Source organism: Dreissena polymorpha, chromosome 5, assembly GCF_020536995.1.
Source record: "Dreissena polymorpha isolate Duluth1 chromosome 5, UMN_Dpol_1.0, whole genome shotgun sequence".
In the NCBI taxonomy this organism is placed as follows: Eukaryota; Metazoa; Mollusca; class Bivalvia; order Myida; family Dreissenidae; genus Dreissena; species Dreissena polymorpha.
Window position 1 is genome coordinate 52332568 of NC_068359.1, and position 15349 is coordinate 52347916.

General features: G+C 37.3%; 1 protein-coding gene across 1 annotated transcript in view; it reads left to right on the plus strand.

Annotated features, from left to right (window-relative positions):
* Window positions 1-15349, plus strand: part of LOC127831224 (uncharacterized) — a 76770-nt gene that overhangs the window by 1341 nt on the left and 60080 nt on the right. The window contains exon 2 of the mRNA XM_052356210.1: window positions 1-748. This exon is cut by the window's left edge and continues 266 nt beyond it. Within this exon, the coding sequence (XP_052212170.1) occupies window positions 1-748 (748 nt within the window). The remainder of the gene's footprint in view (window positions 749-15349) is intronic.

The following is a 15349-nucleotide window of genomic DNA, read 5'->3' on the forward strand; positions in this document are numbered from 1 at the left end:
GCTAAAGACACAGTTGATGATACTGCAACAGTTGTTCACAAAAGTACGGGGAAAAGTGTAGGCAATTTAGAGAAAGCAGTAACAGGTGTGTCAGTGTATTGTCTCGCAAAAGATGTGACTGTAGATGATGATCATAGTTTGAAATCATATAACTACACACAAGTTTCTAAAGGCATGAGTTCTCAGGATAATAATCTTGAACAGGGGCAACAAGGGTCTCCGGTTGTATTGAGAAAGAGTGGTCCCAGAAACAATGTTGAAAGTCGACATGGAGTTGCGGAATCTGAAGAATTTGTTTTTGTTCAGAAGAAAAGAAAGGAAGACAAACCCAGCAAGTTGGGAGAACATGCAGTATCAAGTTTACTTCGTACATTTGATCCACTTGCCTGTGATACTGATAAACCCCATCAAGCTTTTTTGGGTGCAAGTGAAAATCTAGCAAATGATGGACAAGGAGTAGTCAATTTATATGATCAAGAATTTGATGTACATAGAAATGCTAGGCAGGAAGAACTCACAGAGGACAGCATCTATGATTCGGTAAATTCAGAGACTGGCGACACACTGGGTGGGGACTTTGAAGTGGTTCCAAGGGACAGACTTACAAGATTCCCGCCTGAAAACAAGAGGGAACATGGGGTGACATCAACTGTAGGACCTATCAAAACTTTTGCCCAGGATGTGAATCATGAGTGGAAAAGAAGGACAGCGAAAATGAAATCCAGAGCGCTTAAAAGAACTGGATCAAGTAAGTTCTTGGTTTCGGAAAATATACTCCTGCTTCTTATCATTTATTCAATAGATTTTTGTTTTTCTGTTAGACATTGTAATTTGTTTCAAAGGTTTACTAAAATATCTTACCCTTGATTTTTACTACCTTAGATTTTTTTCTGGGTCAGTTTGTTTTAATTGCCATGCGTCAGAAGTTTTTATCGGTTTGTGCGAACAGTTTTAAAACTGTTTGTTAAAACTTTCTGAAATTAAAAAATTATGTACCTGGTATCTGAGTGATTTGAATTTTCAGGGACAGCATTTCATTTAAGATAATACAAGCAAATACACTTTTTTATACAACTTGAAACTAATTTCATGCCAAGTACTTTTTTACTTTTCAAGGGACTTGTTCAAATATTGCAATGTTTTTTTTTCTTTAAACATTTTGTCACAGATTGAACAAAAAATAAAAGAGCTCTTTACATCAAGCATATTGCATATTGAGACTAATGACATTGACTCGTACTGTAAACATTTTTTGTTTATGAGTAATCATCATATGAAAATGATTTAATTTATTATTAACGTTACAAACGCAAAACACTTGCATGTTTTAGACGGCGTTATTTTTTGTGACAAAATATGCAAAGTATAAAGTACTTGATGTGATATATCAGCTGGCCTGACAGAGTGTAAAAGGCTTGATATATTTGAGCCTTGTTCTGAGAAAACTGGGCTTAATGCATGTGCGTAAAGTGTCATCCTAGATTAACCAGTGCAGTCTGCACAGGCTAATCAGGGACGACACTTTCTGCCTAAACTTGATTTTCGGTAAGGTGGCACTTCCTTAAAACTAAAAATACCATAAAAGTGGAAAGTGTCCTCCCTGCTAAGCATGTGCAGACCACACAAGCTAATATGGGACGACACTTTACGCACATGCATTAAGCCCAGATTTCTCAGAACAGGGCTCATTTTATCCAAATTTAAGTGATACAAGAGGAGGTGGGTTAACCTTTTTTTTTTCTTTAATTATATTAGTGCCAATGATTACATTTGCAATTTTAAAGCAGTTAGTGAAAAACTTATTATAAAAGAAAAAAATCTGTGAACAAGTAATAATAAATGTAAATACAGACTACAAGAACATTCATAATTTTGTTAACTTGGTACATATGATAGAGAGGCAATATAAGAATGGATAAAAACTGTATAGATATATCAGACAATTGATCAAATATGCAAACAATGAATTGATAAGAGTGTAATCTATGTCATGTTTTCAGTTTGCGCTCACTATGTTCAATTATTTCATATGATTTAAATTAAATTGAACTGTCAGCGAAAAAATGGAAACAATAAATTGACTTGTTTTAGTCCAATATTCAGGAATGCAAATTAACTGTTTGGCATAAACCCCATTAGATCTGGTTGGTTCACCCACAATTTTAGTGAACCAGCAAAATAGTTATAACAAATAATACAAATCTAATTTATCAACCCTTATCCTTATATCTGCAGGAAATAAGTTTACTATTTATATGTTTAAGGATAGAAATATTATGCTGAAATCAATTATTTAATGATTAATCAATTTATAGTGTGTGTAGTTGTAGACCTGTCAGAAGAGGGGAACATATGAAATTAATGGTAGAAACAATTCTTTGTATACCTATGGTCAATATTAAATATTGTGTTTGCACACTTCAAGGTATCTGCTCGTGGCATTATAAGATTGTTAAATTTTCTCGGCTATTTTTACGACTTAAACACAGGGATTTTACTGGAATAAGAATCCTGCTTTAAGATGCAAGCATTTTGCAATTTTTCTCACTTTGGACCCCTGCATATTACGTACCTTGTATTATTTTGTTGCAAATGATACCAGAAAGCTAAATTAATAATTAATATTACATAATACAACTTGAGTTAAATAGCAACTTATTTGACTAAACTGTATACTCACTGATTAATATTTACACAGCAATTAAAAATAGTGTGAACAAATTAATAAACTCGTGCTTCAGTATTTTGACCCCTGAAAATTTATCTGACCCCTTAAATTATCAAGCACGGTGATTTGTCTCATAGTTTTCAAAATCTATTGAAATCCCTGATAACATATTTCAACATCTCCATACAACGATAAATAATTCAATTATTTACATTATCAAATTTCATTTCTTTAGACAATGACAATCAGTGTAACGATAACATTTCCATTTGCAAAAATACAAAAGGCAAACATAATGGTGGCTGCCATGTTTTAACCCTTTCCATGCTGGAAAATTTGTCGTCTGCTAAAATGTCGTCTGCTGAATTTCTAAAATTAGCATTTTCTTCGATTTTTTTCAAAGAATACTATCAGAATAGCAAACAGTTTGGATCCTGATGAGACGCCACGTTCTGTGGCGTCTCATCTGGATCCAAACTGTTTGCAAAGGCCTTCAAAATTCGGTTCCCGCACTGAAAGGGTTAATGCACAGGATAAAACAAGCTCACTAATGGCTATGACATTAATGGTACCAGTTTTATTAGACAAGAATTCCTTAGCAGAGGTATGTCAGTATTGAAAAACATTAGTGTAATTGCTATAATTAGTGGTTTTAATAATGCTTTCTGATGAAGTTGACTACCTTTTTTTGTAATTTTAACTTTGTGTCAAAGTGGACTACCACCTTTTTAAATAACTGGCCCACTGCAAATGGACAACCATTAGTTTTCATCATAAATATTTTATGTTGTGCATGTGTTATACTATTAGTGTACTGCTACCAGATTTTTTAAATAAATACAATATTAAGATAAGCCCAAGACATGAGCGTGTGTGAGCATGCAGTGTAGAGGTAAACTGCTATCAGTTTGTAAAAATGCACAGAAAACCAAGTTAACCCTGATATGGGTTTAAATATAGAGTAGAGATCATAAAACTGTTATTGAAGTTGGACAAATCAATTTCAGTTTATATTAACGTCAGACAATCATTTTGTATTGATGAAGTTGTTTTATTTCCATTATTGATTCATATATGTTAAAATGGTTTTCACCTGCAATTTTAGGACGTGAAATTAAATACTTTGAAATTTTAAGTTATGTTGTGATGTTTTTCTATTGGTCAAAATGATTATTTTGTTGACGTGCTCTTTCCAATATTTTAATTAACATATATGCAGATCACAGCCTGATCACTGATTTTCCAGGGTATTGTATATAATTATATATGTATATTGTATATAATTATATATGTATATTAAGTGGCATGGCAGCTTGTTTAGAACAGGTTGCGCTTAATTCTGATAATATCCAAGAGCTGTTCTTTTATCTTAACATGGAAACTGTTGAACATATTACCTAATGCAAATGCTGGAGGCAACGCTTGCGTGTGCATGGTTGCTCGTGTCTGATGCACTGGGGCGGGGGAGGGTAGAATGTACAGCCCTGTTCTGGGAAATCATGGCTTGACCCTACACCACTTTAATATGTATTTAGCCCTTTACCACTTTGATATGCATTTTGATGCATTTGTAGTCCCTTAGACAGTTACATTTAATTATGCCCCCCTTCGAAGAAGAGGGGGTATATTGCTTTGCTCATGTCGGTCGGTCGGTCGGTCCGTCCACCAGGTGGTTGTCGTATGATAACTCAAGAAAGCATACGCCTATGATCATGAAACTTCATAGGTAGATTGATCATGACTCGCAGATGACCCCTATTGATTTTGAGGTCACTAAGTCAAAGGTCAAGGTCACGGTGACCCGAAATAGTAAAATGGTTTTCGGATGATAACTTAAGAACGCATACGCTTAGGATCATGAAACTTCATAGTTAGATTGATCATGACTCGCAGATGACCCCTATTGATTTTGAGGTCACTAGGTCAAAGGTCAAGGTCACGGTGACCCGAAATAGTAAAATGGTTTCCGGATGATAACGAAATAGTAAAATGGTTTCCGGATGATAACTCAAGAACTCATACGCCTAGGATCATGAAACTTCATGGGTAGATTGATCATGACTCGCAGATGACCCCTATCAATTTTGAGGTCACTAGGTCAAAGGTCAAGGTCACGTTGACCCGAAATAGTAAAATGGTTTCCGGATGATAACTCAAGAACGCATACGCCTAGGATCATGAAACTTCATAGGTAGATTGATCATGACTTGCAGATGACCCCTATTGTTTTTGAGGTCACTAGGTCAAAGGTCAAGGTCACGGTGACCTGAAATAGTAAAATGGTTTTCGGATGATAACTCAAGAACGCTTTTGCCTAGGATCATGAAACTTCATAGGTAGATTGATCATGACTCGCAGATGACCCCTATTGATTTTGAGGTCACAAGGTCAAAGGTCAAGGTCATGGTGACCCGAAATAGTAAAATGATTCGGATGATAACTCAAGAACGCTTTTGCCTAGGATCATGACACTTCATAGGTACATTGATCGTGACTCGCAGATGACCCCTATTGATTTTCAGGTCACTAGGTCAAAGGTCAAGGTCACAGTGACAAAAATCGTGCTCACACAATGGCTGCCACTACAATGGACAGCCCATATGGGGGGCATGCATGTTTTACAAACAGCCCTTGTTTAATATCTTTCTTACTAAATTCAAGTTTATAAGGCTTCATTTCAAACTCTTAGATACAGATGCGCAGCAAACAGCATAAAACCTGAATAGAATGAGAGTTACTTGCAGGCTGTTCTGGTTTTATGCTGGTTGCAAAAGCCATTTTCATTTTGCTTCTAATGGGGGAAAGGATTAATCAACATGTAAACTGTTGTTATTATGAACATCTTACCTAATGCAAATGCTGGATGGGACGCTTGCGTGTGCATGGTTGCTAGTGACTGATGCACTGGGGTAGGGGAGGGAGGTGCTGCTGGGTAGGCTAGTGACTGCTGCACTGGGGTAGGGGAGGGAGGTGGTACTAGTGACTGATGCACTGGGGTAGGGGAGGGAGGTGGTGCTAGTGACTGATGCACTGGGGTAGGGGAGGGAGGTGGTGCTAGTGACTGATGCACTGGGGTAGGGGAGGGAGGTGGTGCTAGTGACTGATGCACTGGGGTAAGGGGAGGGAGGTGATGCTAGTGACTGATGCACTGGGGTAGGGGAGGGAGGTGGTGCTAGTGACTGATACACTGGGATAGGGGAGGTAGGTGGTGCTAGTGACTGATGCACTGGGTTAGGGGAGGGTGGTGGTGCTAGTGACTGATGCACTGGGGTAGGGGAGGGCGGTGGTGCTGGGTAGGCTAGTGACTGATGCACTGGGGTAGGGGAGGGAGGTGGTGCTAGTGACTGATGCACTGGGGTAGGGGAGGGAGGTGGTGCTGGGTAGGCTAGTGACTGATGCACTGGGGTAGGGGAGGGGGGTGGTGCAGGGTAGGCTAGTGACTGATGCACTGGGGTAGGGGAGGGAGGTGGTGCAGGGTAGGCTAGTGACTGATGCACTGGGGTAGAGGAGGGAGGTGGTGCAGGGTAGGCTAGTGACTGATGCACTGGGGTAGGGGAGGGAGGTGGTGCAGGGTAGGCTAGTGACTGATGCACTGGGGTAGGGGAGGGAGGTGGTGCAGGGTAGGCTAGTGACTGATGCACTGGGGTAGGAGAGGGAGGTGGTGCAGGGTAGGCTAGTGACTGATGCACTGGGGTAGGGGAGGGAGGTGGTGCAGGGTAGGCTAGTGACTGATGCACTGGGGTAGGGGAGGGAGGTGATGCAGGGCAGGCTAGTGACTGATGCACTGGGGTAGGGGAGGGAGGTGGTGCAGTGTAGGCTAGTGACTGATGCACTGGGGTAGAGGAGGGAGGTGGTGCCGGGTAGGCTAGTGACTGATGCACTGGGGTAGGGGAGGGAGGTGGTGCTAGTGACTGATGCACTGGGGAAGGGGAGGGAGGTGCTGCAGGGTAGGCTAGTGACTGATGCACTGGGGTAGGGGAGGGAGGTGGTGCAGGGTAGGCTAGTGACTGATGCACTGGGGTAGGGGAGGGAGGTGGTGCAGGGTAGGCTAGTGACTGATGCACTGGGGAAGGGGAGGGAGGTGGTGCTAGTGATTGATGCACTAGGGTAGGGGAGGGAGGTGGTGCTGGGTAGGCTAGTGACTGATGCACTGGGGTAGGGGAGGGAGGTGGTGCTAGTGACTGATGCACTGGGGTAGGGGAGGGAGGTGGTGCCAGGTAGGCTAGTGACTGATGCACTGGGGTAGGGGAGGGAGGTGGTGCCGGGTAGGCTAGTGACTGATGCACTGGGGTAGGCGAGGGAGGTGGTGCCGGGTAGGCTAGTGACTGATGCACTGGGGTAGGGGAGGGAGGTGGTGCAGGGTAGGCTAGTGACTGATGCACTGGGGTAGGGGAGGGAGGTGCTGCAGGGTAGGCTAGTGACTGATGCACTGGGGTAGGGGAGGGAGGTGGTGCAGGGTAGGCTAGTGACTGATGCACTGGGGTACGGGAGGGAGGTGATGCTGGGTAGGCTAGTGACTGATGCACTGGGGTAGGGGAGGGAGGTGATGCTAGTGACTGATGCACTAGGGTAGGGGAGGGAGGTGGTGCCGGGTAGGCTAGTGACTGATGCACTAGGGTAAGAGAGGGAGGTGGTGCCGGTTAGGCTAGTGACTGATGCACTGGGGTAGGGGAGGGAGGTGGTGCCGGGTAGGCTAGTGACTGATGCACTGGGGTAGGGGAGGGAGGTTGTGCTGGGTAGGCTAGTGACTGATGCACTGGGGTATGGGGAGGGAGGTGGTGCCGGGTAGAATGTATTTCAGCCCTGCACTGGGTAAAATGGCTTAATGCTTGAGTGTAAAATGCATTTCAGATTAGCCTGTGCAGAGTAATCAGAGTATGGAGACAACACTTACCGCTTTTACATTGTTTTCATTCATGGGAAGTCTCTTCTTATAAAGAAAGGCAAAATGTGATGACTCTCTATAAAGCTTGTGAGGACTGCACATGCTAAACTGGGACCACACTGTATGCACATGGTCTCTATAAAGCTTGTGAGGACTGCACATGCTAATCTGGGACCACACTGTATGCACATGGTCTCTATAAAGCTTGTGAGGACTGCACATGCTAAACTGGGACCACACTGTATGCACATGGTCTCTATAAAGCTTGTGAGGACTGCACATGCTAGTCTGGGACCACACTGTATGCACATGCATTAAAGCCTTGTTTCACACAGCAAGGCTCATATAAATATATATTATGTAGGGTAGATGAAATCTGACCATTCATTCAAAGAAGGATGGGGTGTGAGGGAAACAAAAAATAGTTCTTTATATCAATTACTTTTATCCTGTTACCAGATGAAAATAGATAGTATAACAACAATCATATAAACTTAAGCTATACTATCGCTATTTTTAGATCAGATTTGGGTTTTTCCAAATATTGGAGAAAATGTTTTTGTCAACTCTACTTAAAGATAAAAACGTCAAAAATGCGATATTTTATTTTTATTAATGGAAAAAGGGAGGAAATAATAGGATAAATAGAATATTATGTGAGTTTCGGATAAAGATCAAGTTTATCATGCTCGGCTTGAACCATGGTGGCGCTTGGCAAGCCTCGCGCTAAAATGGTTCAAAGCCTGGCTTTATAAACTTGATCTTTATCCAAAACTTACACATACAATTCTCTATTTCACTACAAGCTTTCTGTAACAAATAGTATATTTTGCCTGTAAACTACATGTATCGGTAAATTAGGTTTTTGACAATTTGATAAAAATTTCCTATATTTCTTGATGAGATGATTTTTTTATTTGTTGTATCTAACAAATTCATTATAAAATAAGTTAGATGAAAAAATGGTATTGTGTTTTTTGTCCTTTTTATAATAACGCACTTGAAACATTTATTTATATGATAATGTCCTTGTGTGAAGTCATGCAGAATTTGCTGGGAGAAAAACAGGTCATAGCTTATGTGCAGCAAACTAAAAATGAAACAATAAAATCCTTAAACCACAATTGGGGAGGTAGAATGTCAATGAAAAACTGGCAACAAATCTGAGCAGTGATATTTTTCGAGTTTATTACATTCAAAGAATTACAGCGTAGAAGGAAGCTTTTAATGTAGCAGTTAAGTTGTTGCAACCAACAACATTCTGTTGTTTTTATAACTGTCTTGTTGGGATGTTGATGAGTCCATTTATATGAGATACATGAATGTTTTAAGTGGTGTGGGAGTGAACAATGATCATGGGCGTGTTTGTAATGGGAATAAATCGAAATATTCATGTCTCTATATTTAAGCGTAAAGTGCAGTTTACATGCATAACTGAGATGAATTGCATCTGTCTTATGTTTTAAGCAATATGAGTGATTATATGTGATTAACTCTGGAGTGGAAATTAGATGTATTACCAGTGTGCAGTTTATGAATTATCATGAATATCACTGCTTTGGATAAAGCGTTTTGATAGTATTGGATGCTGTATAGGTGTTAGTGCATGGTTGTATATGCGTGATGATGATAATATAAAATATGGGACATAAATTATGTAACATGTGTGTAAAATATAACACAAGTATATGATCATATTAAATGTTGGACATACACTACGTAACATGTGTGTAAAATGTAATAGGGGCTTATGGTATTTCGTCGATACATTCAGTAAATAAATGTGATAATATTTGTCTATGAATATCTAATAATTATTGAATAAACAACGGCATAATTATGTACTCAGTATATTTAAATGATTATAAGTGAAAGAATTGTTTTATTTAGCCAACCACAAAACAAGACATTATGAAGTGCTTCTTGTGTAAGAATGAGACAGAACTTTAGATCAAAACAAATGTTTATGTCCATGAAGGTTATTGAACCAAAGCTTGCAAGATGAGGTGTACCTATGCAGATGTTTTATTAGTAAATCACATGAGTCATCTAATAATATGCACAATTTCAAGTTGGATAGTTTTGTTGAATACAAATTGTGTGACATTATATAAGCTCAGTAGTATAAACAACAATAGTGTGAAATAGTGAAACGCAAGAAGGAATCGTTTATATAGCATATATATATGAATTAATACTTTGATAAATACTTATGAAATTGTGATTGGGCACATTTGCCTCTAGAATGTAAACTAAAGATATGTGTAATATTTATTTAGTTGTCAAAGGACCATCAGTCACAACAAACTGAAAAAAGTGCCAGTTTGTTACAGGAATTATCCACACTGGAATGTATGTTAACAACTCAATTACTGTTAAAGGAGAGTACATATCAGAACATATAGTTATACACAGGTTATTAAATGAGCATTTACACTGGTATTTGTTATCACAGAATATCACTGGAATCATGTTTTTGAAAGTTCAGGAATTATGCGCATCAATTTGGAAGAAGAAGAAGTCACGCCAGCTCAAAGGTAGATAACTCTTGAACTATTGTGCTTTCATGTTGCTAACACTTTCATGGTCACATACAATCTGTTAAATGGCAATATATTCAATCCTTAAAACAAACATTACACAAGTTAAAACCATGAAAAGAAAGTTTGTTTTTTCTGAGATTTTAAGTCTGAATCTTTGGTAAATGCAGTTTTCTCCCTTGTTTTAGAGCAGGCTTGAGTGTGTATAAAAATAAAAAAGGCCATCTCTAAAAATTGTTTGTTTGGGATAAGCTGACCCAATCAAATTACTTCAAAAGTTTGATTCACAAGAAAGACATTCTTGTATTATACCTGATGATAAGTCTAAATATCTTTGCAACACAATATTTCAAAGATAGCTGCCAGTGTTGTTGTTTTTTTTTCGAATAAGGATCTGGTAGGGGGGGGGTACATTCCCATTGGAAGAAGTATACATTTTTCCCAAATGGGACCTAAAAATTCCCAATTGAAGAAAATATCTATTTTTTAAATTAGTCTAAATATGTCAATTATCTCCAAATTCAGCTTTATTATTAGTTGAACCTTATAAAATACTATACTGAAATCACTTTTACTGTGAATTTTAAAGTATTTGTAAGCATTAAATCAACAACATTACTTTTCCGATTGTAGACAAAAGTATGCGATATTTCCCAATCCAAAGTGACCTAGCCACATTCCCAAAATGGCAAAAAACACACTGGCTCCTCATCAACTGTTGGTCAAAGTGATCATGAAACTTTTTAGGTACATTGATCATGACTGGCAGATGACCCCTATTGATTTTCAGGTCACTAGGTCAAAGGTCACAGTGACACAAAACGTATTCACACAATGGCTGCCACTACAACTGACAGCCCATATGGTGGGCATGCATGTTTTACAAACAGCCCTTGTTTCTATTGGGAATGGGGCTGGATACCCGCCCGGATTTTGAACAAAAAAACACCACTGTTTACTGTTACATCATAGATAGAAATCACTAGATCTGCAAAAAACAAACATATAATAATCATTCACCTTCCTTAACCCACCCAGCGATTTGTTTTTTGCCCAATTGGGAAAAGTACCGGGACCAGTACACTTTGGGAAAATAGTGCGCGAAAAACTATGAAATAGGGAAAATTTGCGTCATGAAGTCTTCATATTGGGAAATAGGTGTACTGGATTTTCTGCTCCTAAATACTGTAAAATTGATAACTAAATATTGTCAAGTTGTGAGTATTACATTTACTTTGGTTCAAGCCATTGAGCTGCATAGGGAAACAAACTAAATGTTGCATTTTATTTATAAAAAAGATTTTTTTTAAGAAACCTTCAATTGAGATTTTTTGGACAGAAATTCGGATATTTGTATTTTTTTCCTTATTGGGAAAGTGCAGTTTTCTGGTGCTTTATAAAGAAGGAAAAAAATTGCTGCCACCAGCCCTGCTTAAATTAGATTTGTTTACTCCAAACAAACAATTTTTAAGGATTGCCTTATATTGGTCATGAACATTAAGCTGTCACTGAACGTAATTCATTTAAAGAGGTCTCACATAATTACTGTTTCATTATTGTGTCATTGAACTAACATTCATCATGTGGGCATTGAAAAATAAAAACAAGTATGAACAAAAACATATAATTTATTCTGATCTCCTCACATAGTTCAGTCGTATCAGGTAACAAGCTCAAACAAGATTGGTAGGATTCATTTCAGTCAACAAGGAAAGTGTTTGTTTCATGAAAGCTGACGAATAATATTGACTGGAACTTCGGCCCTCCTCTATGAAGGATTTAAGAGGTGTTAATGAACTTTATTCAAGAACTTTAAATTTGTTCATGACTGGACATTAAAGACTTATGGAAATTCATGAATATTATTGTCTTTGATCTGTAAAATGTTTGTTATTATATCAATGAAAATCATTAATTATGTTCATGGAAAGGTTCATTAATAACAATTTGTGAATAAATTAGCATTTTTTGTTTGTGTCCATTCTTTAATAAAGTTAGAAGATATTATAATTACAAGTTCATAAATAAACTTTGTGAATCACTTGAGTTTATGAACAATCCTCTTCAGATACAGACTTTATAATAGGTTTCTTTTTGTAATTGAGCCGAGATAAAATAACATAGCCCTGACAAAAGAACTCGGTCAAAACATGGTTATTTAATAGCCATTTTTAACCAGGTTTTCCGAAGGAAAAAACTGGTTATTAGATTGGCAAATGCGGGCGGGCTGGCTGGCGGGCTGGCTGGCGGGCGGGCGGAAAAAGCTTGTCCGGGCCATAACTATGGCGTTCATTGTTAGATTTTAAAATCATTTGGCACATTTGTTCACCATCATTGGACGGTGTGTCGCGCGAAATAGTTACGTCGATATCTCCAAGGTCAAGGTCACACTTTGAGTTCAAAGGTCAAAAATGCCCATAAATGAGCTTGTCCTGGCCATAACTATGTCATTCATTGTGAGATTTTAAAATCATTTGGCACATTTGTTCACTATCAAGGGACGGTGTGTCGCACGTAAGAATCACGTCAATATCTCCAATGTCAACGTCGCCACGACTGAAAATAGATTTTTTTAACAAACAAACTTACAAAGGGGGTTCATTTTGTTTGTTCATTTCAAAAGTTCAGTTTGAGTTTTCTCCCTTTATCAGATTTTTTTTTCACAATGAAAACCTGGTTTTGTGACAATTTTGTCCCTTGTTTCAACATGTTAAACTCAATTTCAAGCTGTGCTTATATATAGATATAGATCTTAGATTAAATTATAGTATTTTATATAAGAGTTATAGATTTATATAAAAAAATACAATTTTATAATAAAAATGTATTTGTTTATTTCCAACTGTCATTTTTTGCCACAAATACTGAAATAGTTTTGATAAATTTAGACAACAATTTTTTAATTTGAACGATTGTCATCCAATACCTGTTATCAATTAACGCTTCAAATACGGGAAAGTCAACACAGTTTTTGTTTGTTTTATGACCTATTAAGTTCATTTAATCAAGCTGACATGAACCTTTTTTCAAATACGATGTCCCAAGATGATCATTTTGTTAACAGTTCATGAAGTGTTCATGACATTTATGAGCTCGTCATGAACACTGTTAATAATTTTATAATAAATAGTTATTGAATCCTTCACATTGGGCTGGGACTCTGTTTTGTATTATTTGTTGATTTCTGGAACTTCATACGTTTTTAAAAACATTTTAACCATCTCTGTAATTAAGGCAACTTTATAACAGCTCCTGTCCTAAGTAAACTGGTAATTTCTGTGGCATACTCTGGAAGTACATGTACATGGCTTTTGTGTTGGTGAGTTCAACTAATTCCGGGCATTTTGGTAACTAATAATGTAATCATATAAAGATGTAAACAGTCATATAGTTATTGCAGCAGTCATCAAATATTCATATTTAACCTATATCTTGGCAATAGTATTTGCAAAAATATGTTCCACAAAAAAATGCAACAGGCATGTAAATTGCCTGTAAAAACCTCTGTTACGATTGCCATGTATTATTAATAGTAGGTTATTTATCACTCTGTTGACATGCCTGTGGTTTTAAATATGAATTTTGATGACATATATTTGTTTTATGACACATATTTATGTGAAACAGAATATATTCTTTCATTTTGATAGCTTTTTATGGCAAACAAGTGTGAAATTTAAAATCGGTATCAATCTGTTTTCATATCTAATCATTCAGGTTAATAAATTGACAGCAACAGGAATATATAATATTTCTCATTGGCTATTGATAATTTCCCATTTTGGGGAAAAAATTGTGTGAGTTAAGGTCCATGTTTGTGTACTTGTTCATGTTCTTTGTTGCTTTAATACTAATTCTATTGACTTTTTTGGGGAGGTGGGGGGCATTCATTGGTTCTGCTGCCTCTTCTACTGTCTATGGGATGCATAAAATATTTTTTAGCAAATGTTGTTAATAATAATTCCTGAAAAATAGGTTATAAGCTTGTTTAAAAGGGAATCGTACAGACCTAATTATTTAAATGGAAAAGGTAATCACCAGTGGAGTACTGTCAGCCTCTCAGCATTATTACTACTGATAATTCATATAAAACCTATTAAAATTCATTTTCATAAACAGATAAATATTTTAGTCAAGTAAATGCTTTTACATTCATCAGAAGTCATAGTTATGTTTTGCCTGCAAAGCCATTATTGCTGTAAATTTAATTAAAAAATAATGACAAGCATTAACTGTGTTCCTTCTGTATGGTAAAAGGTAAATCAGTAATTTGCCTTTTTAAAGAAACACAATTAGAAATTTGATTTCTTAAAACAGATAATTGTTGGAGTTAATTGGTAAAGAACCAGCTAATATATCATGAAGTTCACAACTAATCAGCATAACATATTGTGACATATTGTTTGTTTAATAGCCGTTTCACAGAAACTTGTCCAAAAACATCACCTGTCGTAAATCTGTTATTTCTAAAATAAGCAAGCTGTGTTTATGAAAGATGTTGGTTCATATTGTCTTTGAAGAGAAAACTAACGTCTGTTGTGCATAAGTGGCCTTGCACTTGTGTGTCATATGATTTAAATAGATTTTTATGGCAAATGTACTTAAATAAAAATCTCCTGTAAAACTGCAAGCCTAGGTTGTTTTTTTTATATGTGCCTTGTACTTTGGTCCATTTCAAAGATTGTTTGAACTTATAATGCAGATTGTGAAACATCTTAGAATCAACTTGGGTGTCAATTGAGGGCCCCATGATTGTCCTGGGTGCTCAAGTGGTAAGCCTGTTACGGTTAAAACATCTGGTTAAAACATCGTGGTAGCTATTGTATGGTTTGTTTCTCTCAATCATGTTATCAAATTTCTGAGTGGAAATGATTCATAACTATACTTGAATTCATTTCATCATCTGTTTATCTGCACTATCTTTTGCTAAATTTTGAGAATGTATTCAATTTCAAGATTAATTCTTCCTGAGGTATATAATTGAGACGCCTTGTATTTTATAAGGCACATCAGTGTTTATATACCATTAGTGGTGTTCAGAGATTTAGATGTAGGACTGCTCATCTTTATCCCTTTGCATGCTGGGTAATTTGTCTTCTGCTAAAATGTCGTCTGCTGAATTTCTAAAATTAGCATTTTCTTCGATTTTTTTCAAAGAACACTATCAGAATAGCAAACAGTTTGGATCCTAATGAGACGCCACGTTCTGTGGCGTCTCATCTGGATCCAAACTGTTTGCAAAGGCCTTCAAAATCC